Below are 26,306 nucleotides of genomic sequence, written 5' to 3' on the forward strand. Positions count from 1 at the left end.
TCACAAGAGGCAGCTGTTGCTAACATTAGCTATGAAGAAGTGCTGGATGAGGAACAGCAGTCCCAATAAAAGAGTGAGGAAAAGACAGAGGAAGGTAAAATTAATATGGTAAGAAAATAGATGAAGGGACATAATTAGGAAGAAAGAAATTCATGTAAAATAAATGGCCAATAGCACTCTAGCCAGGCTGACAAAAAGTCAGAACACTATTGAGAGAACCATTCTTTTAACATTAACTAGAAATGGCTTCACAAATAAAATTTTAAGCATTAGAGAAAACTCATAACAATCTCACAGACACAACATAATGTACAGCTGCTTTCAATGCCATTGATATTTATTTAGATTTTTTTTCTCCAGTTGATCTTTTTGTCACACACTGTTTCAGGTTTAATTAATATTCTTTGATTTATTGTTGTTCATGGTTCTGCTTGTGCTTTAATAGTTTCTAATCCCTAGGTTACTGTTCTTCCTCTGTATTCTACGTTTCACATCTAGTCTCCTTTGTCTTAATGTTCATTTGTCTCCTCATTTCTAGTTTCCCAGGTTCTAGTTTCCTACACTCTTAGATCTTAGTTTCTAGTTTCCTGTGTTAGGTTTTTGTTTCCTCTCTTAGTTTACCCCTCTTGTGTTCTGAGTCCAGCAATTGGGTCCTCATCCTGCCTGCCACAGCACTAACCCTGACACTTCTGATCTAACTTCAGTAATTCCTTCCTCCAAACCATCAACATGTCTGTTAGACCCCTACCTTTATCAGTCCTACCATTAATTAATGCTTCAATCTTAAATATGATCAACCTACCTCTATTAATCGGCTAAGTACCGCAGGCCTTCAAGCTAGCAGTAGTTAGAATAGCTAAAGTTATTGTAACAAGGACCCGGGCGCAGCCCTCATTGTAGCAGGAGACTTTAACAAAGCGAACCTCAGACAAGTCATGCCAAACTTTTACCAGCATGTTTACCACACCCGGCTGTTGGGAAGTCTGACCACAACGCCATCTTCCTCATTCCCCAGTATAAACAAAGCATACGGAGGGAAGACGTGACCACGAAGAAAGTAAAACGGTGGACTGCCCAATCAGAAGCTACGCTACAGGACGCACTCAACGACGTAGACTGGGACATGTTCAGAGCATGCGCAGTCGACATCAACGAGTTTACGGAAGTAGCAGTATGCTTCGTCAATATGCTAGCGGAGGAGATTATCCCCACTGCGAGAGTCACCACATTCCCAAACCAGAAACCGTGGATGGACAGATCGATCCGCACTGCAGTAAACGCCAGGACCGCCTCCTACAACGCGGGTCTCGCCACTGGCGATATGAGCGCCTACAAAGCGGCCTCATACGGCGTGCGTATCACTTTGTATCACTTTGTGCCACAAATCACCAGTCATTATACTTTAGGGCTATAACAGCAGCATATAAAGGTATGGTAGAGGGTGTGAATAGTGTTGAGGTGCTGCAGAGAGCAGCCTGAGGAATGTGGCCATGCAGCTAACTCCGGTCTGACTGCTCAATCCCAGCCACAGGAAATTCCTTACAAGTCAGTAAAGGTGATATCAAACTGTTTCCGTGCAGAAGATTTAACAACAGTTAAGCTAAGACCTTACTGATGGTTCCTGTGGCTTACAGCTAGAGGAGACGGGGATCGATCCCCCAACCTTCCCACCGGTGGCGCTGCTGTGCTAACCAGCTAGCAGGTGTGTTCACTTACATCTTCAACGAGTCCCTGGCGAAGTCTGTGGTCCCCACATGCTTCAAAAGATCCACCATCATCCCTGTGCCCAAGAACAGCAAACCCTCATCCCTGAACGATTACCGGCCAGTTGCACTGACCTCGGTAGTAATGAAGGTGTTTGAGAGGCTGCTGAAGAACATCATCTCCTCCTCCATCCCAGACACCACAGATCCGCTGCAGTTCGCCTACAGATCCAACAGATCCACAGAGGATGCCATCGCCCACGTCCTACACACCACTCTCAGCCACGTGGACAAGAAACAGGGTAACTATGTGCGAATGCTGTTTGTTGATTACAGTTCAGCGTTTAACACAATAGTGCCCTGCAGACTGTTCACAACGCTGAGGGATCTGGGACTTAACAGCCGTCTGTGTGCATGGGTGTTGGACTTCCTCACTGGCAGAACTCAGGTGGTGAGGGTGGGCAGGTGCTTCTCCAACAGCATCACCATCAACACAGGAGCACCTCAGGGATGTGTCCTCTCGCCACTGCTCTACTCCCTCTACACTTCAGACTGTGTGGCCACCCATGGCTCCAACACCATTGTGAAGTTTGCTGACGACACAGTGATGTTGTGTGCCATCTCCAACAACGATGAGGTGGCCTACATGGATGAAGTGAAGAATCTGGCATCGTGGTGCCAGGACAACCACCTCCAGCTGAACGTCAGCAAGACCAAGGAGCTGGTGGTGGACTTCAGAAGGGGTCAGCACAGAGACTACAAGCCCATTATCATCAATGGAGCTCCAGTGGAGAGGGTGCAGTCCTTCAAGTATCTTGGTGTCCACATCTCCTCAGACCTGACATGGGCTGCCCACATTCAGCTCCAGACCAAAAAGGCTAGGCAGCGCCTGTATCACCTACGACAACTGAAGAAGTTCAGGGTCTCTCCAAAGATCCTCAGGATTTTCTATACAGGCACTGTGGAGAGCATCCTCACACAGAACATGACATCGTGGTTCGGGAACAGCTGTGTGAAGGACCAAAAAGCTCTCCAGAGAGTGATCCGTACAGCAGAACGCTGCTGCAGGATTGCTCTCCCCCCGCTTCAGGACACCTACACCAGGAGATGCCGGACTAGAGCAGCGCAGATACTGAAGGACCCGTCCCATCCTGGCAACAAACTGTTCCAACTTCTGCAATCTGGTAGAAGGTTCCGCATCTTCCGGGCAAGGACAGAGAGACTCAAGAGGAGCTTCTATCCCCAAGCCATCCGTGCCCTAAACACACACACCCGCCCTCTCACATCATCTATAATTGACTGAGACACGACTCTCTTCCAGACACTAAACCAAGGCACAATGTACATTTCAATTCCTTTAATTTTAAATATGTTTATATTGTCTATCCTGTAAAATAGTCAGATGTCTATTCATATTAATGTACAGAATTCACCTGCTTGCTGCTACTACTGCACATTCACCCAGTGTATATACTATATGTGTGTATATATATATAACGTTCTTCCTCTACACCCCCCCCCCCCAATTTTTGCACATGTCGAGGAGCGTGTCAGGCTACATTTCACTGTGTGTTATACTTGTATAACTATGCATGTGACAAATAATAAAGAACCTTGAACCTTGAACCCTTGTAGCACTTTGGCCACCCTTTCCAGCGCAACACCTTGACACACAGCAGATGAATGTGTTTTCTCTTTCACACTTTTTATTCTTATTTTTGTGACTCTACATTTAATCGGCGTGTTCACTCAGCTCAACCCTTGCCCATCCGTCACTTTCTCTGCCTTGGACAGATCCGCCTTCTCCAGGCCCCCAGCAGCTGCTAAAATAAGGAGAGAAAAAACATTCTGTTAGTAAAGACCCTGCAATAATACAGAGAAAACCCCAACGATCATTTGACCCTCTACCAGCAAGCACTTTGGCAACAGTGAGGAGCGAAAAACTCCCTTTTAACAGAGAGGAACCTGACAGTGTTAGTCATGTACAGTAAAATACAGGGGTGAAAGTCTGATTTGAGCATAGTCAGATTTATTTATTGAAGTTAAAAAGAGAAGTTTTTTTTATATTTGTGTTGTTTCTTTGAACTTCAACCTTTGTTTAGTGGCCACGATGAGCTTTGAAAATTAAAACAGAAAACCAAAAATCTGGCTTTTCAGATTCAGTCGAGTTCAACTGAGGACAAAAAACAGCAAAACACAAAGAAAGCCATAAATCTGCTACTGCAGACTGTGTATCTGTGTATGTGTGTGGGCGTGTCTGTGTGTATGTGTGTGTGTGTGTGTGTGTGCAAGGGCATGCTAACAGCCTCTAATGAGCTCTGTGTTCACTTCACTTTGATAATCAACTGAACAGCACCAGAAACTGTTTTAAACCAAACAATGAAGTTCAAATAAACTTTATTAACACAACATCTTTGTTCCAAAATGAAACAAGAATGTAATTAACCAGATTAATTGTAAATAAATCCATGTATGTTTTATTGGTATCAGGTCATAGTGTCACTGACATCCTGATTGACACATTAAATATTACATTAAATGATAAATGTGCACGTGAACTGTTTACTCACATTACAGGCAGAGCTGCACATCCTCAATCTTTTCAGGATCTGGAGGTTTGACTGGAAAGTTCCATCAGGCACCTGAGTTCCTTGGTCTCCACCCCTGGGTGGAGCCATCATCCCTCCTGCAGTCCTGCACACCTTAGGCTGATTCTGGGTAATCAGGTTGAGGATTTAAGCTCCACTGAGCCTCTTCTTCAACACCAGTTTGTCAATGACCTCGCATTGTTTTCCAGGACCTTCTTTGCCACTGCCTTCAACCCCCAGAGCTCCTCGGATTAACCTCGCATTCTGGGGCAATACAAAGGACCTCACCTGCCTGCCCTCCGGCCACCACTCACCACCTTGGACACAGCAGAACTCAGGTCAGCCAGCCTTTGCCACTACTCACCTGGATCCTCACCACCTCTCCCTCAAAGCCAAGGTTACCCCAACTATCCATAAGCATTATCAGTCATAACCACCTCTGCTAAATACCCTATGCTTGCCGCCTTCTTAACCCCGTTCTTTTTTTCTTCCCAGACGCACTCCGTCCCCGTCGCTACCTGCCAATTCCCCGTTCACCCCACTGACCCACGGCCACACCATTAGCAACACTTTGCCACAAATTCACCTGTTGATCTAATAAACAAACACTGTAAAACGTGCGAGCCGTCTCTGTTGTGGTTATCTGCGTTTGAGTCCAATTTAGCTATCGGCCTGTGGCCATTGTGACAAATCTCACCTAAAAACTAAATGTTTTGGTAGTGACCTCTGAACTTTTCCAAGTCAAAGACTGATCATGTTTCAGAAATATGTTAAACAATGCCAGCTTTACAAAATGGAAGGTATTACTTTGAAGATGAAGCTTCATACTGTCTCTGTCATGAAGTCTTCCTGCTGGGAAGCACCAAATAAAGTACACTAAATGAACACCAAATAAGACCTGTTTATGGTAATATGTTAATGCAAGGTGTCCAAATCCAATATAAGTAAAGTAAGCACTTGCAGACAGGTAGAACTGAGTTGTTTCTGTGCCAATAAAGGTCAGTTTGTTTCATGTATTTAGATTTCAGCAGGAGCCTGTAGGCATTATCTCTGGCTCTCTTCCACAGCATGTCGTTTGTCATATCTTCCTTCTCTCACCCCAACCGGTCACTCCCTAAGCCTGGTTTTGCCAAAGGTTCTTTCCTGTTAAAAGGGAGGTTTCCTTTCCCACTGTCGCCAAAGTGCTTACTGATAGGGGGTCATATGATTGTTGGGTTTTTCTCTTCATGTAGTATTTTAGGGTCTACCTTAAAATATAGGCTGTGGTGGACCACTAGAGAGCTCCACTCACACCCAGTGTTGAGGAAGTGTGTTGCTGTGTTTTGTGGCGCAATGTGTTCAGTTGATGTGAGGAGAGTAATAAAGCAGGAGTGAGAACTAAGAGCTCCGTGTTGTCTGTGCTTACCTCCACATTGGTGACTCCAGACTCGAACATGCTACAGGTCAAGGATGACGCCGGCTCCGCTCTGGATGCATCAGCAGCCGTCGGTCCACCACCTCCTGCTGCAGCTGCAGCTGCTTTTGCTGTGGCGCTGAAGCTGCCGGACTTTTGGCTCCACGATCTGCCGTCGTGGTTCGTGCATGTGGAGGCACAGTTTGCCCTTCACGGCATCTCGGCTGACGACATGAAGTATCACCATGTGGTGGCCTTGCTGGACCCGCTAGCCACCCATCGCGCGATGACCCTCCTCTGGGACCCACCCGCTCAAGGGAAATACGCTGTCCTTAAGGGGCTGCTTCTTCGGCATATGCCCTCTCCGACACAGAGCGTGCCGAAAAGCTTCTCTCCTTCTCAGGCCTGGGTGGTGGCACGGCTCTGGAGCTCATGGAGAACATGTTGTCCTTACTCGGACCGGATGATGGAGGATACCTCTTCGCCCACCTCTTCCTCCGACAGCTGCCGTGAGAGTTGTCCTCACACCAGACCGGCCACCTCTCTCCTATAAGCCGCTTCGTCCCCTCCAGTGACCGATCACTGCAGTGTCGTCCGCGAACTTCAAAATTATGTTGTCTTTGTTGGAGGCGACACAGTCATGGGTGTACAGGGTGTAGAGGATGGGGCTGAGGACGCAACCTTGTGGGATGCCAGTGTTTGTAATAATGCTGGCTGAAGTCCTGTTGCCGATCCTGACAGACTGAGGCCTCTCAGTCAAAACGTCCTGTAGCCAGTCACATAGGGCGGGGTGCAGGCCGAGTGTTGCCAGCTTGTGAGTGAGTTTGTGTGGGATAACAGTATTGAAAGCGGCGCTGTAATCAACAAAAAGTACCCTGATTCTTTGTTTTACAGGTGGGAGAATGAATAGTGAAGGGCAGCAGCGATAGTGTCTGACGTGGACCTATTGGACCGGTAGGCATATGGCAGGAGGTCCAGAGTGTCTGTGATGCTGCTCTGGATGTAGGCCAGCACCACTCTCTCAAAACACTTCACAATGATTGGAGTGAGTGCAACTGGTCTATAGTCGTTCAGGCAGGTGGCTGGGCTTGTCTTGGGGAGAGGGATGATGGTTGTAGTCTTGAAGCATGTGGGGACAGTGTTCTGGCTGAGGAAGAGGTTGAAGATGGAGGTAAGAACCTCCGCCATCTCATTGGCACATGATTTAAGAGCCCATCCCGGGATGTTGTCTGGTCCTGCTGCCTTGCGGGGGTTGATCCTCCTCAGGGCTTTGTGCACCTGGTCTATTGTGACCGCTGGCGGGGGTGGGTAGTCTGGGGGTTCTGGCAGGTCTGGAAGACATGGGGGGTCGGGGAGGTCTGGGGGGTCTGAAGGGTCTGGGAGGTCTCGAAGCGGGTGTAGAATGCATTGAGATCATCCAGAAGACTGCCTGTAGAGCTGATGGTGCTGGTGGTGACCCTATACTCTGTGATGTGCTGCAGGCCTTGCCACATCCGCCTGGGGTCAGCAGAAGAGTAGAAGCCATCCAGCTTTTCTCTGTACTCCGATGCCCATAGAACTCCACTGCGTTCACTGTATGACGGGCCGTACAGGGTTATTAAACAAAGTCCAAAAACATTTCCTTTTGGACTTTGGAGGTCGGCAGGAGGTTGTCTCTGTTGAAACACCTAAGCCTGCGCATGTTCTGCAGGATGATCAGGTGGTTCCGGCCCAGGCCCCGCCGCGGCCGCCCACCTACCACCAGGCTGATGGATTCTGTTTTTTCCTTTAGGAGAACCCCACACTCACACCCAGTGTTGAGGAAGTGTGTTGCTGTGTTTTGTGGCGCGATATGTTCAGTTGATGTGAGGAGAGTAATAAAGCAGGAGTGAGAACTAAGAGCTCCATGTCATCTGTGCTTACCTCCACAGGCTGTTGTTGTGATTTGGCACTGTATATATACAATTTAATTCAACTGAAGAGCTAAGAAAAATATCTTACATGTAGCAAGTGAAAAGAAAACATGTTAGAACCAACACAGGAAACAGATGTGTCAGGTAGAGTGGTCAGAGGCTGCCCAATGAGAGAACCAAAAACAGAGCGCATAGGAGAGAAGCATGTATAGCTCAGAGAGGACCTACAGAAACAAAGCCTTCAGTCAAGGAATCCAAAGGCTGAGAGACCAACGGGAACCAAAGCGATGAAGAGAGACAGGAAGACAGAAAGGAAACAAAAAACAACTTTTGTCACTTTCCAAAGACTCCTTCTGTCTGTCCTCAGTAGTTCATAGTGAATCTGGAAAATTTGCAGCTCTGTCCTCCTGAGCTGTTCTCAGAAAAATTATTTATTAGATTTATTCTAGTGATCTCGAGGCTGCAGACAGTATAACTGTGAATTATTCTGGTGCATTAAATTTCTTTCACCTTTAAGTTTTGGAATTTTGATTTTAGTTTTGGTGTCAGATATCTGTGTAAACTTATTTTGTGCTGTTTGCTGTGGGTACTTGTGTGTATTATTAGTCTGTATAAACACTGCTGATTGTACTGCTGTGTGTCTTAGCCAAGACCCACTTATCAAGAGATTTTTAATCTCCGGAGATAAAAAAAAAAAACAAACAAACAAAAAAAAAAACTGAGTCTTGTAACTGAGAAGCCTGAGTGTGTTTTGAACACCCTGTAGATCTGAAATGATGTTAGAAACCCGGATCACAGCCAGACTCTCCCTGTCTGTTGCTACCTTCACTGATAACACACTGCAAGCATGTGGAGAGGCTATTGATTCGTTTCTGCAGCAACAACCATCAAGCAAACAAGCATGTTTAAAAACCAGCACACAGACACACAGTGTAAACCCCCATTTGCCACGTGAGACTCCCTGAATCCTTCCATTTTCATTTTTCCTCCCCCGGGAGGTGCTACAGGTTGCCTCAGGGACTGTATGAAAGAGGTAATATCTTGTTAAACAACCCATGAGTACAAACCATGAACCTCTGATATATGTATATACATATAAATGCAGAACATACCACACATTAATTATTTTCTATTTCCTTGTGTCTCATGGGGAATGTCCCTCCTCCAATGAGTTCCCTTTTTAGCTCTGATAAGTGGTTGACTGGTTATAATACAGTGCTTTTCTGTGACTGAGCACACTACACAACTTGCCTCATTCACACAAACACTTTTTGCTATGCTTTTTCAATGTAAGTGTTACTCCTATAGATGCATCGGGGATCAACTTGAGGTAAGTATCTTGCCAAAGGAGATGTGGCATGTACAGCAGCCAAGGATCGAACCACCTTCCAATTAGCAGATGACCTGCTCTACCTCCTGAACATGCCACCAGTAACACTGTGAGGAACACCTCTTCAGGATTTTTTTTATGTCTGGTAACACAATACATAACATAAATATATAAAACTAAAATTACTTGTTAAATAATCATTTTTGCTTTAAACTCTAATAGGGTGATACCGTACAATGAGGTCATTAAGATAAAATGATTATTGAAGACCTTGTATGTAATGAGAAGGATTTTAAATTTGATTGTGACTGTGGATTTAACAGGGAGCTAATGAACAAAAGACATTATAGGAGAAATATGCTCTCTCTTTCTAGTCCCTGTCAGTACTCTTGCTGCAGCTGTAGCTGCAGATTTTGGATCAACTGAAGGCTTTTCAGGGAGATTTCTATGACATACTGATAATAACGTGCTACAATAGCCCAGTAGCCTAGAAGTAATAAATGCATGAACTTCTAATTTTAGAAATATAAACACAATAAAGCAGACTTACCTATTTATTTAATATGCGCATTGAAGGACATATTCTGGTCACAAATGACTCCAATATTCCTCACCGTGTTACTGGAGGCCACGGTAATGCTATCCAGAGTAAGTATTTGGTTAGGTACTATATTTCTGAGAGGGCTAGGTACAATATCCTCAGTTTTAATTGCATTTAGAAGCAAAAAAATATGAGGTCACCCAGGTCTTTACATCTTTAAAATATTTCTGTAGTTAAACTAATCTGTATGTGTTATCTGGCTTCATGGATAAATAAAGTTGGGTATCATCGGCATAGCAGTGAAAATTTATGCCATGCCTTCTAATGATGCTGCCTAAGGGAAGCATGTATAATGTAAACAGAATTGATCCTAGCACAGAACCCTGTGGAACACCATTATTAACCTTAGTGTGTGAAGAGGACTCTCCATTTACATGAACAAATTGGAGTCTGTTAGATAAACCACTGTAGCACAGTACCTATAACAGCTACAGCATCACAAGGTCCACAGTTCATGTTCAGTTTAACTTTATTTAAATCTGATAAATGAAACAATCAAAAGAAATTCCCATCACAAATGTTTAAATGTTTCAGGAACACACATATAAAAGAAAGAATAAAAACAGCAAAGAGCAGGTTTAATACTCCGAGGTCTGCTTGATCCAGGGGTCAAAGCTAATGAAATACATTAGGGCCAAAGATAAAACTTGGTCTGACACTTCATGGTTGACCTGCTGTGGTTCTTAAATGCTTCCACTTTGCAATAACAGTAGTACATTACAGATGACACAGAACATCTAAAGGGAAGAAATTCTGACTTGTTGCAAATGTGGTATCCTGATGTAGTGGTATACTTAAATTCAGTTCTTTGGAATGAGCCATTCTTTCACAAATGTTTGTAAAGGCAGACTGCATGGCTAGATTACATACACCTGTGATAACGGAATTGAAAACACCTGAATTAAAAAGATGAAGATTTTCACACCTGCTGTGTTCATTCCAGTTAAATTGAGCTCTGTTTCGTTTTCCTCCTTACACAGAGTAAACATACAGTCAATCAAGCACCTAGCCGTAAAATTAATCCAAGTTCCCCATGTTAATCACTGGGCAAGAACCCAAAACCTTCTTCCTGTTCTTACATTTCTTGCTCCTGCCCCAAACATCTGGCAGCCAAGCAGACTGCCAAGGTTGTCACGCGGTTTGACAAATTTTGTTTTCTCTGAATTTTTTCTGTGTGAAAAGAAAAGACATCGTGTCTTTCGTGTATTTGTTTTTTGTAAGCCAAATTTTTACAACTTCTGATTCAGAGCACAATAATAATGTTAAATATTTTAAAACACCTTAAGAGTCTAAGTGGACCAATACTTTTTTTCCGTGAAGTTTACCTGTAGTATATAATGAATATGACCCCTGGATTCTGGACAGCAGTTTCACTCAACCCTGGAATAAATCAATGGCTTGGTGATTCTAGCGAATTGAAGGTAAATGTCAACCTGCTGTGAGTGTTCAGGTGAGTTCATGTGTGGTATGAGTCTGCGTTAATCATGTGACAGATCTGTGTGCGTTTGGGTTTTATTTGGTTTAACATTGTGTTCTAACTGTGACTGCTGATGTTCTATATCTGGCGGCGGTTGTTCCTGGATCGCCTCTTAGACGTTCGGCTCCTCACCGGGGTTTTGGGCTGAGGGATGATGGGCTGAGGGATTACCGGCTGAGGGATTACCAGCTGTGGTGGGAGGGCGGGGCTTTCAATGGCATGGTCGGGACTCTGGTGGTTGAGGGCGGAGTTCCGCGGTTTAGCCAAACGAGAGCTGGACTTTTTCTTCCCTGATTCTTCAGAGTCATCTGTAAAAGGAAAACAAAAACAAACAAAAAAAACAAAGTTTGAAACTGTTTAAAGAAAAAGAAGGCGTACAACTTCACAGAAAAAAAATTCTGCTCATCAACTGATACTAAAAAAACAATCAGAAAGAAGTTTCGAAAGTCACAAAGTTTTCACCTCCAATGGACTCTGGCTGCTGGGTAAACAAGTTAGATATTAATTTATTTGCTAACGTATTGGTGGTTCACAATATGAAAACTGTTTTTTGGTCTAGAGAATCAGAGTATTATTGTCTCACCATCTTCCTCTTCCACACTGTTTGGAGCAGCTACAGCGGGTTCTGCAATCAATCAATCAATTAATTAATCAATCAAGCAATCAATCATCTTTTAATTTCAGCTGATGAATTCAAAATCCAGCAGCTATCCATGCAGTCTGCATATCCAGACATTTGTAAAATAATGGCTGGTTCCAAAGATGTCACTGAATTTAAGTATAGCAGAGAAGGTTGACCAGTACTTTGTCCATATATATATATATATATATATATATATATATATATATATATATATATATATATATATATAGGGACATACCAGGTGCTGTTATACGATTGATTACTGGAACTGAAAATAAAAAGCATACATTTACATGTACAGTACTTATTTTTAAAAGTTTTTACATTGTAGCTACAAACTGAAGACATCAAACATATGAAGCAAGATATATGGAATAATGTAGCAAAGAAAAAAATTGATGAATAACTGAAGAATCCTCAAAGTAGCCACCCTTTGCATTGATTACTTCTTTGCACACTCTTGGCCTTCTCTCAATGAGCTTTATGGTGCAGTCACCTGAAATAGTTTTCACCACACAGGTGAGCCTTTTCAGGGTTCATTTGTGGATTTTCTTGCCTTCTTAACACTGTTAGGGACCATCAGTTGTGTTGTGCAGACGTCAGCTTGGTACACAGCTGACAGCCCTATTTGAAAACTGTTAGAATTCATATTATGGCAAGGACCAATCAGCTAAGTAAAGAAATGTGACAGTTACTTTAAGAACACAAGATCAATCAGTCCGGAAAATTGCTAAAACTTTGAATGTATTCTCAAGTGCAATCGCAAAAAACATCAGTCACTACAATGAAACTGGCACACATGAGGACTGCCCCAGGAAGACCAAGAGTCACCCCTGCTGCTGAGGATAAATTTATCCAAGTCATCATCCCCAGAAATCACAAAATACCAGCACCTCTAGTTCCAGTAGCATACACATCTGTACATCAACTCTTCAGAGGAGACTGCATGAATTGGGCCTTTATGGGGACATAGCTGCTGAGAATCCACTATTAATGAAAAGAAACAAGCTAAAGAGATTTGTTTGGGTCAAGAAACACAAGGAATTGACATTAGACCAGTGAAAATCTGTGCTTTGGTCTGATGAGTCTAAATTTAAGATATCTGTGTCCACCTGCAGTGTCTTTGTGCAATGCAGGTAAATGGATGGTCCTTCACTGTGGAACTGAGATGAATGGTTCCCACAGTAAAGCATGGAGGAGGAGGTGTGTTGGTGTGGGGATGCTTTAGTGGTGATGCTATTGGGCATTTATTAAAACTGAAGGCACACTGAACCAGTGTTGCTACCACAGCATCCTGCAGCAACATGCCGCTCCATCATTTATTTTTTACCCCAAACACACCTCCAGGCTGTGTAGGGGCTATTTGACCAAGATGGAGAATGATGGAGTGCTGCACCAGATGGGCTGGCCTCCACAGTCACCTGACCTAAACCCAATCAACAGGGTTTGGAATGAGATATATCGCAGAGCAAAGGCAAAAGGGCCAAGGAGTGCTCAGTATCTCTGGGAACTCCTTCAAGACTTGAAAAACCATTTCAGGTGACTACCTCATGAAGCTCAACAAGAGAATGCTAAGAGTGTGCAAAGAAGTAATCAAAGCAAAGAGCGGCTATTTTGAAGAATCTAAAATATAAAACATGTTTTCAGTTATTTCACACTTTTTTGTTTACAACTTAATTCCATATATGTTCATTCATAGTTTTGATGATCTACATCATAAATAGTCATGAAAATAAAGAAAAACCATTAAATTAGAAGGTTTGCCCAAACCTTTGACCAGTAGTGTATGTGCAATGAGACCAGAGAGCTATGGGTTACTGTCCCTTTTTGTATCACTACATGAGGCAGATTATTATGTTTCTTACATAAATAGCCAGGCACCAAATCACCACATAAACTGCCAAATCTGATTCTGATTCTGCTTGCAGTAAATCCTGTTGTCTCTCCTCCTAATCTCCTCCTGCCACTAGGTGGAGCTGTATTCCCTGGGGTGTGTTACCTATGAATAATTAATGTTATTGTACATCACTTTTCGGCTCTGATTAGTCAGAAGGTATGTTTCTTCGAACACTAACTGATCTAAAGCAAGTTAAGGTAAAAATCGTTCTCACGGTCTGCTGCCTGTGAACTTGAGCTGCTGACGTCTGAAACACATTGACACACAGAAAAAAAACATTAAACAGGTAAATAGGTGAGATACAGCATCAGGTCTGACCAAACACCTTACAGTACTATTGTCATGTAATCATGAATGTCAGAAGCAAAACATCTGTGAGGAGTTCACGTGATGATTGTCGTCTTATATCTTCATCATCACTATCATGATCATTGTGTACCTACCTGAAGGTCCTCCTCCGTAATAATGTGATTCATCTGGAATCAGAACAGAATTTTTGTGTTAGATGTGTTTTGGTCTTGATTTAACTTCAACTTGTTATTTCTAGTCAGAAATCTCCAGTTCCAGTGCTTAACCTTCAGATCAAATATGCTTCAAACAATGAGGTCAGTTTATGTTTTTGAGACAGAAGTTCATATCAGACAGAGGTTCTGCCAGCATGTTGCTCAGCCCTTCTGTTTGTGAGGGAGAGCCAATCAAAAGGAAGTCGTCTCAAAGGGAGAGGGGTTACATAAGCTTATTTTAGACATGTGATAAAGTGATGAAACATGATTTACTGTGACATGTTACTGTTCCAGTAACTTTTAGATACACCTGAGATTGACCTGCTGAAGCAATTTTAAACTATTGCTCACATCAGTTGTTAAATGTCAGAGAAGCACAAGACAATGAGCTCAGGCCTGTGCCTGAGCTCATAGTTCTGTGGAGAACTATGAGCTCAGGTGTACTATGAAGGCAGTTCAGTATACTCAGTATACTTTCTGTTGTCTAGATTCACTCACCCTAACATTGTCGATCAGGATACACAAAGTTGGTGGAGTCTGACCATTTCTGTTCTCACCGAGACTTTAACACTCCGTACACTGATATCATGAGCTTAAAGGTGTTTTCCAGCTGTGTCTGAGTTCAAAATAACAGAGATTCTTACCAGGGTGATCAGGAGAGATGGCGTTTATGCTCTCTGAAACAACAACAACACTTCATTCAGAAAATCTTCAACAGAAATGATGCCGACAATCAGCCCTGCTGGGGGGCACTAATTCTGCCATGTTTGTATCAGGTATGTCTCAGTTTCATGGATGTGCTCCACGTGAGCAGAAAAGTAATTCAAGGTTTCACTTGACAGTTTTTAAGCAGTCACATACCCACAGTCATCAATAAACCCCACTAACTGCATGTCTTTGGACTGTAGGAGGAAGCTGGAGTATCCAGAGAGACAAACATGAGGAAAACATGCAAACTCCACACAGAAACTCAGGAGTTAAACTCAGGACCCTCTTGCTGTGAGGCAAGAGTGCTAACCACCACCTCCTGGTGTTACAATATTTAAAATAATAAATATTCTTCATATAAAACCAAAGAACTGAGCCATTTTATTCGAGAAATTATTCACACCCGAACCCCACACATACTAACCTGTAGGAGCTTCATCAGATGTAGAATCTTTGTCTGACAGAGAGAGGTAAAATATTATACATGTGAGACAAAAACAGGTGAGATAGTACAGAGATGAAATAGAGACAGGTGAGAAAGCACAGAGGTATTTACCTGTCGATGTGGCATGTATTCCAGCATCTGCAAAGTGAAGAAACACTTTCATGAGGACAGGCAGGTTCATCAGTGACATTTTACTCAGATTGTCATTCAGAAGAGACAGATGACTTTTAACCCCACCACTGGAGTCGATGTCTCCCTCAACCAGCACGATGAACAGAGAGAACAGAAGAACAACGTTCCTGCAACAAAAATACAACATTCAGTTTGACTTCCTGAGGCAAAAAAGGCATTTAAGCCTCATTTTGGTGCAAAGTCAGAAACCTTTAAATCTGGGATGAATCTGTTTAAGTTTCACATCAGTGTGACCTCTGAAATTTAATGCTTCAAAATAACTGGCCTTAAAACTGCCCTGATTTGTTTTGAAGGTGGCACTGGGGATAAACGAGTCTGATTCTGCTGTTTTCATTGTTTTTACTGGGATCAGATTAACTTCAGGAAAAATATACATGTATTGATTTAACATTTGAAGAACAAAAACACAAATCAGGGATATTTTTTTCTTGCAGGTCAAACTAAGAAATGCATCTGTTTTAAGCTTTCAGCTGATCAGCTGTCAGACCATCATTATCTGTGATGTAACACGAGTGATTTGAATAAATTCTTTAAATGCTTGTTTTAAATTAAGCTAACTGTAATTCAGGTTTCTTTAGAGCAGTAAAAAGTTTATAAGCTCAGCTTTTACAATTAAAATGAAAACAAAAAACAAAAAAAATTTTAAACTCATTTTCAATATAATATTTTTTAATGTAAATTTTATAACACATGCTTTTATTTTATTTTGGATGTACAGGTGCAGAAAAAATGTTTTCTTCTTGCATTCTGAAATTTTAAAAAGCAATAAAAGTTGTTAACCCTGTTATACACTCTATATAATAATTACATGTTAATTTATATTAAAATTGTTTTATGTAATTTGTAGGAATGCAATTTCAAACTCAAAGAAGAACATTAACACAGAGTAATGAAGAGCTGAAACAAGCAGGAAGCTTCAAGAATATATCCTGATATTATTGATTAATGTTTCACTCTGTAGAATAAACAATAAAAACACACTGAGACGAGAGGATGGACGTACCTGTTGAGCATAGTGATGTGATGTCAGACAGGGGATCAGTACAGGTAGGCAGACGGTTGACTGTTTACAGTACTTCAGTGTTTCCCTGCAGGAATCGTCAGGTTCTGAGATTCTGCAGCAGTTTATATATCGACCTAAATGTCAGAGTGTGTGTGCGAGAGTTTCAGGTTACTGCGTTAAAGACAGGAAGAGGAAGACTCCCAACCAGGTGAGTTTTTCTGAATGTATGAGGACCATGAGTCTGACACTGGTGACCTAAAGTCTGGAAATGTTGATTTGACTGAAATTTGACAACCTTTATGAATTCACATTATTTCAAAGAGACAGTGTGTGTGTGTGTGTGTGTGTGTGTGTGTGTGTGTGTGTGTGTGCGTGCGTGCGTGCGTGCGTGCGTGCGTGCGTGCGTGCGTGCGTGTGTGTGTGTGTGTGTGTGTGTGTGTGTGTGTGTGTAGAGAGAGAGAGAGAGTGAGAGACAGAGGGACACACACACTGGCCAGATTTCACTCAGACACTGAGATCCTCCAGTAGAACCTGAACAATAGTGAGAGCAGAACAACAATGCTTCACTTGAAACCTGGCCCACTACAGACCAGGACCCCCTCAGTCTTGACCCACTACATATGAGAACCCCCTTAAATGTAACTCATTACAGACCAGGACCTTCTTAAACCAAACCAACTATAGACAAGGAACCCCCTCAGACTTAACCCATTACAGTCCAAGACCTCCTCAATTCAATTCAGTTATCTGAGAAGCTTCTTCAGTTCTAACAGTTGATGTAAAGTCCCATTTCACCTCACTTCACTATTTCACCTCAAGTTGGCCTGTGATCATGATGGTCATGTGAGCCATTAGGGTTACATGGATGCGGCAGTTTAATCATCTGGATAACCCTCTAATGTATCCACCACCCCCTCAAGTGTCCTCACAAGGACAGCTACAGAAACGTGTGTGTGTGTGTGTGTGTGTGTGTGTGTGTGTGTGTGTGTGTGTGTGTGTGTGTGTGTGTGTGTGTGTGTGTGTGTGGTATTTGGCTATCAAAGGTTCTTCTGTCTGAAAATGTCTTTCTTTGTAAATGGAGACTTGGCTGAAGGGCTGAAGAGGCTTTTTAAAGCAGCACTGCTTCTTTCAGCCTCTGCTGCAGCTTTGAAACACTGTAAGGTCAGATTTACATGTTTATAGAGCCTCCATCCATTAATCAGTCCACCTATCCTTTCTTTTATTCATCTCTCCATCTTCTGTCTTTCTAACAGCATCCCACAGGAGAGAGGACGACCTGAAATAGAAAGGAGCTGTAGGAAGCACATTGTACTCTAAACACAGGCATATATCTGGGAATTAGTTTGAGCCACTTTAACCCAAAGTGTGGGCATCAGAACCACTAGAAACCAGCAGAGACAGAAACTGATTGAAACTGTCACTAAAAGCCCAAATAAACCCTCACAGATGTCAATTCACACTCAGTTATTTATCTATACAAGTTGCACATAGCGACTTATCATGTGTAACCCACATGTGCTTAATCAGAAGTACCTGCCTATTATATTCACGGTATTCATTCGTTTTGTCTTTAAGGATTTGCTAGCTTAACATAGCTATTAGCTTAGCTCCTTATATTCCTTCCACCTGCAGGAATATACAGAAACTGTCACTGCCTATATCTCAAAGTGTACTGATGACGTCACAGCGACCAAGACTATCACTGTCTGGGCCAACCAGAAACCATGGCTCACAGGTGAGGTCTACAGGCTTCTGAGGGTGAGAAATGTGACCTACAGAGTCAGGGATGAGGTGAGCCTAAAAATAGCAAGGGCAAACCTGTCACGTGACATCAGAGAGATGAAAAGGCAGTACTACAGGACCATTTTAATTTCCAGTGATTGCAATTTTCAACTGCCCTTCACTCAGCCCTCACACATCGGGACACAAGAGACTCATATGTTAGAATGCTGTTCATAGACTTCAGTTCAGCGTTCAACACGATCATTCCCCACCAACTCATTCACAAACTGGATCTGGTGGGGATCAGCACCTCACTTTATACACACATCCTAGGGGAGCCCCCGTATTCAGTGTTCTTATGCTGGAGGTGTTGCTGCCCACCCGTACTGGCTGCTGGATTTCCTGACAGGAAGACCGCAAATTTGCCAATGAACAACTGTGGTAGGTCACATCAGCAACAACAGTTGTTCATTGCAGTTTTTTTCCAACTCAGGAGCATTGCTAAACTCAAAAATGTCATCTAAAGACCTGGAAACAGTTATCCATGCCTTCATATCATAGTCTTGGCTACTGTAACTCTCTCTATTTAGGCATTTGTAAGTGAGGCCTGTCCCGCTTGCAACTCATTCAAAATGCAGCCGCGAGGATCCTGACGGGGACCAGAAAGAGAGAGAATATTACTCCGATACTCTCCATGGCTCCATGGCTTGGCTCCTGGTTACATTTCAGATCTCCTTAGCCTGCACCTACCCACTATAACTCTGTGTTCCTCCAGCACACAGTTCCACACTCCCAGTTAAAATCTAGAGGTGACAGGGCTTTCTCCAATGCCGCTCCGAGACTCTGGAACAGTCTTCCCTCTTTTATAAAGTCCTCTTCCTATTTGGAAATCTGCAAAACAAATTTGAAGACCTACGTATTTTCAAAGGCTTTTGTATCTCTGTACCACTTTTATTCAGTTTTAGCTATTCCAGTGTTTTATCTCATTGGATGATATATGCATGTGTATACGTATACATATACTTTAAGTTCACGTATGTGTGCTTGTGTGTGAATGTGTACACTTTTGTATATGTATGTGCGTGTACATATATATTTCTACAAACAAGTTTATATAAGAGTCTGCTTCTGCGTGTGTGTGTGTGTGTATATGGATGTCTCACATACATTTTTACAATGTTTTTTTTTTATCTTGTTACAGGAGGTCTGTTAAGAGAGCCTCCATGCAAAAAGAATAGGAATTCTAGTGAGGACCAGCAACAAACCACCACGCACACACTGCAATGGGTTACACAAAATTTATTCGTTCTTCCTCTAGGCAAACTACCGGCTGAAGACAACCCCGGCCAGGGATCCAAAGCCCAAAGACCACCGCGGTCCGAGTTCCTCGCCTAGTTACAAACAGGGGAGAGAGGGTCACTGCACGAACACGCAACCAACCGTATCAATCCTGCAGCTCCATAAAACAGGTTTGCCACCCACCTTTTCGGGCTTTAACTTTGTTCGAGGCTGGGTCTCCACATTACCTCCCGGCAGTTAAACTTCCCCGAGCTGGTCCAGTTCTTCTTATCGGGGCGCAGGAGGTCTCCAGTCTAGTGCTCGTTTTCCTCTTTTCCAATACGTCCTTTTTTCCCAGCACGTCCTCTCTTTTCCAGCACGTCCTCTCTTTTCCAGCACGTCCTCTCTTTTCCAGCACGTCCTCTCACAGCTCCATAGGAATACGTCCTCCTTTCCACATCCTCCGTTTCGTTAAAAGCAAAAACCAGGCCAGGCTAAAAAAATCCTTTCTATTAAAAATGCGCACACTTTGTCCTGGATCTCCGGGGCTCTCCTGCTTCACCGAGGTCCTACTAAAAACAACAACCACACTTCCTGCTTCCTCTCCCCTTTATAAAGAGGAACTCCAATCAGCCGCTCCCTGTATTCAACTCCGCCTCACTGGCAGCTAGGCTAGAGTAAAATCTCCCCTCCCACACAGGTGCAACAACCGTAAATAAACACAAAAACATGCAATTAATCCAAAACAAACTCAAAAACAAAACCAACAAAACTTAAGGGGGGGGGGGGGGTTTTCTCTCCGTCCTTTCCCACCATGCTATACTCCGTAACACCCACCCCAACTTTTTCCTAGCCCGTCCTCGGGCACTCTACTAAGTATATCGAGGTGGGGGCTTCCCGAGATTTTCACGGGCCGATCTCCTTAAACCCTCCTGAGTTGCAGGGGCGGACTTGTTGGAGGACGGATAGTGACCTGGCCCTGGCATCTGCTGTGCCATACTCCATAGAAGTAACCACTGGTCTGAGGCTGTTGCTATATCATGCGCAGCTGCCGTTCCTGGTTCTAAGGCGCCACCTCCTGTTTTATCATTGACGGAAGGCAAGAAAGTACATATGCGCAGGCGATTACGATGGACCACTCTAACAGGCCCATCTTTACCTTCTGGCCGAACTCTGTAGACTGGGTTCATAGGGTTTGGCTGGCCAACTACAATTTGGATCTCTTCCTCCCAGTGTGCTGCCAGTTTACCCTGTCCGTCCCTTCTTGTCGTATGGACTAAAACCCTTTCCCCCGGGAGCAATGGTGCTGCCCTAGCCCCAACATCATACCTGTCCTTCATCCGGCCTGCAGCCTTCTGGCTGCTCTTTTCCACCATCTGGTATGCCAGCCTCAAGCGCTCATGATGTCTCCTCACCCACTCCTGCGTCGTGGTTGACTCCATGGGTCTCTTCGTCCCCATAAACAGCTCGCCTGGCAGACGAGCATTCCATCCAAACATCAGGTAATGGGGGGTGTAACCTGTAGACGCATGGACAGAGTTATTATAAGCCTGGAGCAGTTCGGGCAAACATTGTACCCACCGAGTCCGCCTCTCTTCCTCTAGGGTGGACAGCATATTTATTAATGTCTGATTGAAACGCTCACAGGCCCCATTTCCCTGAGGATGATAGGCAGTAGTTCGACTTTTCTGACAATTATAGTACTGACAGAGCTCCTTTATGAGGGCGGACTCGAAATTAGCCCCTTGATCCGAGTGCAGTTGTTCTGGGCATCCAATTGGCTGAATAATATGTCTCAACAACATCTTCGCTGTAGTTGCAGCGGTCTGGTCCCTGGTAGGTATTGCCCAAGCATACTTTGTAAACAAATCAGTGGCGACCAAAATGTACTGGTATGAGTCTGCCGGTCTACCTAATGTCAGGAAATCAACTGCCACGGTTTGGAGAGGTGCGTGTGTAAGAACAGGGCTAAGTGGGGCCCGACCGTCACCACGACCTTTATGACGTACACACCGTTCACAGGATGTTGTCCAGTCCCGCACTCTCTTCTCCATTTGAAGCCAATAAAAACTACGGCGCAGCATCGAAAGTGTCTTTGCCACCCCCAAATGACCATTCCTTTCATGGAAAGCCTTCCATGTTGGTTGCTGTTCCTCCAAAGGAACAAGGATTTGGTAGTACGCCTCACAGGTGTTGGAATCCACCCCCCTGCGGACCAGAACACCCTCCAACAACTCCAGCCGTGACCATTGTTTCATGTAGTTTAAGACTGCAGTAGGCTCCTGGCGTCTTTCCTCCCCAGATGGCATCTTTCCTCGGGCCATGTAGTATCTCACTCTATGCAACGTGGGGTCCTGCTCTTGTAAGCCTTGCCAGCATCCTGGATCCCAATCGATGTTCACAGCCTGAACCCATGCTTTTTCGTCCACACTCTGTGGAGGCACCAAATCCTGGGGTTGCACCTGCAATGGCATTCTAGACAGAACATCAGCATTCACATTTTCCTGGCCAGGCCGATACTTAATATCAAATTGATAATTTGCGAGCTGGGCTACCCACCGTTGTTCCACTGCGCCCACTTTTGCAGTCGATAAATGGACCAATGGATTATTATCAGTATAAACTGTGAACAGAGACCCCCATAGATAATCTTTAAATTTCTCAGTCACCGCCCACTTCAGAGCGAGCAGCTCCAGTTTAAAGGAGCTATAGTTTGCATCATCCCTTTCGGCGGGTGCTAAGCTTCTGCTAGCATAGGCTATCACACATTCCTTCCCATCTTGTACTTGAGACAGTACTGCACCAAGGCCCACTTTACTGGCATCCGTATAAAGCCGGAAGGGTAATCTGAAATCAGCAAAAGCTAAAATAGGAGCCTCGAGCAATTTCTGCTTCAGAAGATCAAAGGACTGCTGACAATCCTCATCCCAATTTATGGGGATATTCTGTTTTTTATTCTTCGGTACTCCCACTAGCAGCGAGTTAAGAGGCCTAGCAACACCCGCAAACCCTGCAATGAACCGCCGATAATAACCGGCAAAGCCCAAGAAGGAACGCACCTGATGAATAGTCTGCGGGGCCGGCCACTTCTGTACAGCGGCAATCTTATCAGGGTCCGGAGCCACACCCTCACTGTTCACCAGGTGACCCAGGAACTTCACCTGTTGCTGGAAAAGAACACATTTATCAGGTCGCAACTTCAGCCCATGGCTCTTCAATCTTGCAAACACTGCCTGCAGATGTTCTAGGTGGCTGTCAAAATCCGGTGAATATACTATCACATCATCCAGATAGACAAAAGCGGACTCTGTGATTTGACTTCCCAAACAACTCTGCATCAACCTTTGAAATGTTGCTGGAGCATTACACAATCCAAAAGGCATTCTTTCAAACTCATACAAGCCAAAAGGAGTACAAAATGCAGTTTTTTCCCTGTCAGCTTCAGAAACTTTCACTTGCCAATACCCACTTGCTAGATCAAGGGTGGAGTAGTATTTTGATTTAGTCAGCATCGTCAAGGTCTCTTCAATTCTAGGTAATGGATGGGCGTCTTTATGTGTCACTGCATTCAACTTGCGGTAATCCACACAAAATCTCAATTCCCCATTCTTTTTCCTTACCAGGACAATGGGTGCTGCCCAGGGACTTGTACTCTCTCGCACCACCCCTGATCGAATCATATTATTCAGCAATTCTCGCACTTCCTGATACATTTTAGGGGGGATTGGCCTATACCGCTCTCTAATAGGAGGTGCCATACCTGTCGGAATAGAGTGCGTAATTACATCTGTGTGGCCATAATCCTCTTCATCGGCAGCAAACACATCGCCCCACTTCCTCAAGAGACCATTTAACTTTTCCTGCTCCTCCATAGATAGATTCGACCGCCCTTGTGTCATAACTTCAATGTGAGGAGCTTTACCAGATGGTTCCGAGCTCACCTGGGATACGCCCACTTCAACGATGCCTGGCCTGGTTTGCTCAAACGTGACTTCAAAAGGTTCCTGAATGTCGACATTTTCCGTGGAGAATGTAGCCAGGGCCTCATAACGTCGTAACGTAATAGGAAAAGGATTGAGATTCCTTACTTTGATAGGGACCCGGCCTCTATAGACAGTTCCTAGCGATCGAGCAACGGCAACTGTACTAGGCCCTTCCAATGGCTCCACCAAGATACATTGTCCTTTCCTCAGTGTCTGTGGGGCCCTAGCCCAAATCACCTGCTCACTGTGTTCAGGGATCTTCACCGGGTGGCGGTAAGCGGGTCGCAGGGTCCCTACTTGTGGTACGGGGACAGCTGCCTGAATTCTTTGACAGTCCTGAAAAGCAGATGCCCACGCTTGTTGAGCGTCTACAGTCGAGCCAACAGGCCAGGTCTGGGTCTGCGTCTGAGGTTTCAAAAAAAACACATCCCAACATGGAACGATGATGTTCATACCTAATATAGGTAATGCATTAGAATTATTGGGGTCGTCCTTTGAAATCACAATTCCCATATCTTTTAGGGTAATGTCTCCCACCTGTACTTCAGCTAACACATAGCCCACGTAAGGAATAGCCAATCCATTCGCGGCCTTCAGCTTTAGCCAATTAAGATCACTCTCTTTCCCCGGCTCCTGTTCACCAAACAATCTCCTAAAACAGGCTTGTGGCATTAATGTTACATTAGACCCAGTATCCAGCAAAAATGTCACTTCTTTACCATCAATGAATACTTCTACTTGACGGCATGCCCCTAAAAATTGAGGGTGGTTTAACTGAGTTGGACCACTATCATCCTTTCCAATCACCTGGCCCATAGCGACTGGATTTACTCGTTTAAAGCCATCTGAGATGAAGTGCCCCGACACTCTCTTGCCATGTGTCCACTAACTCCACACCTACTACAAATAGGCTGCCCATGCTCATCCCACTTGTGCCGTGGTCGCTCCACTAACCGTGGGGTTTGCCTTGTCACCGGGGGTGGCTCGGACACTTCAACACCTCCCCTATATTGAGGGGAACTAAGGTTCCACCTTTCTCGCTCACCTCTAGGAGCTGAAAACGTCCGTGGCATTGGTGCTGGTCGGACAAATTCCCTCAGCTCCTCCTGAAGAGTATTTTTGAGATCCATAATTTGCTCCTTCATTTCTGCAAGGATCTCCACTTTAAACTTATCTCTCCAATTCAGAGTATCCTGCCACTTTAAATCCCCTCTTACTACAGCACAAGCGGAGTCCTCATGTACGCCATACAGCGCATCCGCTTCCAATTGCAGAGCCTCTTTACGCACCTGTTCAAATGAGAGGTCAGGATCGTGCCTTAATAAACGCCGCAGATCACGCTGTATCTCACCCTCCCTAAGACCCAAGACAAACTGATCACGCAGGTGCAGGTCAGCCCGCCGAAACCCTTGTGGCTCTTTTGTCTGCAGGCGATGGCCCAACTCCCTTAAGCGTAACGTGAACTTTCTAATAGGCTCTTCTGTCCTTTGTCTACATTCATAAAACATGGCACGCAGGGTACCCACGGCTGTTTTGTCCCCATACAGTTCTTTAAGCTGAAGAAAGATTTTATCTGGCGTATCCCGCTCCGCTTGTTCCAGAATAAGAATTTCACGTCGTGATTCTCCTCCTAATGCACTCAATACAAAATCACATTGCTGTTCTATCGACCACTTTTGAGCACGGAGCATTGCGCTAATTTGACTCTCCCAATCTTCATAATTCATATTAAGCCCACAAAATTTTGGTACCCAGGGCGCACCGATAAAAAATGGTGACGCCATATTCCTGGTTTCAGATAACTCATCCGCCATATTAATCAGTCTAAGGCAGGTAGGTTTGTATACTGGTCACAAATCCTGTCGACAACGCCAAATGTTACAGGAGGTCTGTTAAGAGAGCCTCCATGCAAAAAGAATAGGAATTCTAGTGAGGACCAGCAACAAACCACCACGCACACACTGCAATGGGTTACACAAAATTTATTCGTTCTTCCTCTAGGCAAACTACCGGCTGAAGACAACCCCGGCCAGGGATCCAAAGCCCAAAGACCACCGCGGTCCGAGTTCCTCGCCTAGTTACAAACAGGGGAGAGAGGGTCACTGCACGAACACGCAACCAACCGTATCAATCCTGCAGCTCCATAAAACAGGTTTGCCACCCACCTTTTCGGGCTTTAACTTTGTTCGAGGCTGGGTCTCCACATTACCTCCCGGCAGTTAAACTTCCCCGAGCTGGTCCAGTTCTTCTTATCGGGGCGCAGGAGGTCTCCAGTCTAGTGCTCGTTTTCCTCTTTTCCAATACGTCCTTTTTTCCCAGCACGTCCTCTCTTTTCCAGCACGTCCTCTCTTTTCCAGCACGTCCTCTCTTTTCCAGCACGTCCTCTCACAGCTCCATAGGAATACGTCCTCCTTTCCACATCCTCCGTTTCGTTAAAAGCAAAAACCAGGCCAGGCTAAAAAAATCCTTTCTATTAAAAATGCGCACACTTTGTCCTGGATCTCCGGGGCTCTCCTGCTTCACCGAGGTCCTACTAAAAACAACAACCACACTTCCTGCTTCCTCTCCCCTTTATAAAGAGGAACTCCAATCAGCCGCTCCCTGTATTCAACTCCGCCTCACTGGCAGCTAGGCTAGAGTAAAATCTCCCCTCCCACACAGGTGCAACAACCGTAAATAAACACAAAAACATGCAATTAATCCAAAACAAACTCAAAAACAAAACCAACAAAACTTAAGGGGGGGGGGGGGGTTTTCTCTCCGTCCTTTCCCACCATGCTATACTCCGTAACAATCTTATCTATTTTAATTCTTTTTTCATCTGATTATATTATCCCTCTGTTCAGCGCTTTGGGCGACACTTAATGTCTTTTAAATGTGGTGGCTGAGTGGTGCAGGGACAACAACCTTTCCCTGGATGTGGAGAAGACTAAGGAGATCATCATAGA

At 44.3% G+C, this 26,306-nt stretch overlaps 1 protein-coding gene and 4 long non-coding RNA genes across 5 annotated transcripts; 1 reads left to right on the forward strand and 4 right to left on the reverse strand.

The window, feature by feature from the left end:
- Window positions 1-3,391: 3,391 nt before the first annotated feature.
- Window positions 3,392-4,400, reverse strand: LOC145423769 (uncharacterized). The gene is made up of 2 exons (XR_013904810.1): window positions 4,274-4,400; window positions 3,392-3,526 (listed from the first exon to the last, which is right to left on the reverse strand). It is a non-coding gene; the product is annotated as an uncharacterized LOC145423769 (long non-coding RNA).
- A 100-nt stretch (window positions 4,401-4,500) lies between these two features.
- LOC145423768 (uncharacterized) lies at window positions 4,501-4,911 on the forward strand. The gene is made up of 2 exons (XR_013904809.1): window positions 4,501-4,688; window positions 4,787-4,911. It is a non-coding gene; the product is annotated as an uncharacterized LOC145423768 (long non-coding RNA).
- Window positions 4,912-9,958: 5,047 nt separating this feature from the next.
- Window positions 9,959-16,474, reverse strand: LOC145423770 (uncharacterized). The gene is made up of 9 exons (XM_080296551.1): window positions 16,376-16,474; window positions 15,418-15,479; window positions 15,292-15,318; window positions 15,160-15,192; window positions 14,672-14,704; window positions 13,968-14,000; window positions 13,739-13,771; window positions 11,568-11,609; window positions 9,959-11,292 (listed from the first exon to the last, which is right to left on the reverse strand). The coding sequence occupies exons 1-9, from the start codon at window positions 16,384-16,386 to the stop codon at window positions 11,063-11,065; spliced, it is 504 nt and encodes a 167-aa protein (XP_080152677.1). The 5' UTR covers window positions 16,387-16,474; the 3' UTR covers window positions 9,959-11,062.
- Window positions 16,475-19,380: 2,906 nt separating this feature from the next.
- On the reverse strand, window positions 19,381-25,105 carry LOC145423639 (uncharacterized). The gene is made up of 2 exons (XR_013904698.1): window positions 22,435-25,105; window positions 19,381-20,894 (listed from the first exon to the last, which is right to left on the reverse strand). It is a non-coding gene; the product is annotated as an uncharacterized LOC145423639 (long non-coding RNA).
- A 219-nt stretch (window positions 25,106-25,324) lies between these two features.
- On the reverse strand, window positions 25,325-26,090 carry LOC145423828 (uncharacterized). Its single transcript, XR_013904882.1, has 2 exons — window positions 25,524-26,090; window positions 25,325-25,432 (listed from the first exon to the last, which is right to left on the reverse strand). It is a non-coding gene; the product is annotated as an uncharacterized LOC145423828 (long non-coding RNA).
- Window positions 26,091-26,306: the final 216 nt, after the last annotated feature.

This window comes from Astatotilapia calliptera, chromosome 22, assembly GCF_964374335.1.
Source record: "Astatotilapia calliptera chromosome 22, fAstCal68.1, whole genome shotgun sequence".
Lineage (NCBI taxonomy): Eukaryota > Metazoa > Chordata > Actinopteri > Cichliformes > Cichlidae > Astatotilapia > Astatotilapia calliptera.

Excerpts from the sequence above, each read along its gene's own strand:
- LOC145423770 (XM_080296551.1), bottom strand. Across the intron at positions 14,705-15,159 it reads ATCTGATGAAGCTCCTACAG|AGAGCATAAACGCCATCTCT; the intron begins GTTAGTATGTGT and ends TTGTTGTTTCAG. Across the intron at positions 11,293-11,567 it reads CAGTGTGGAAGAGGAAGATG|ATGACTCTGAAGAATCAGGG; the intron begins GTGAGACAATAA and ends TTCCTTTTACAG.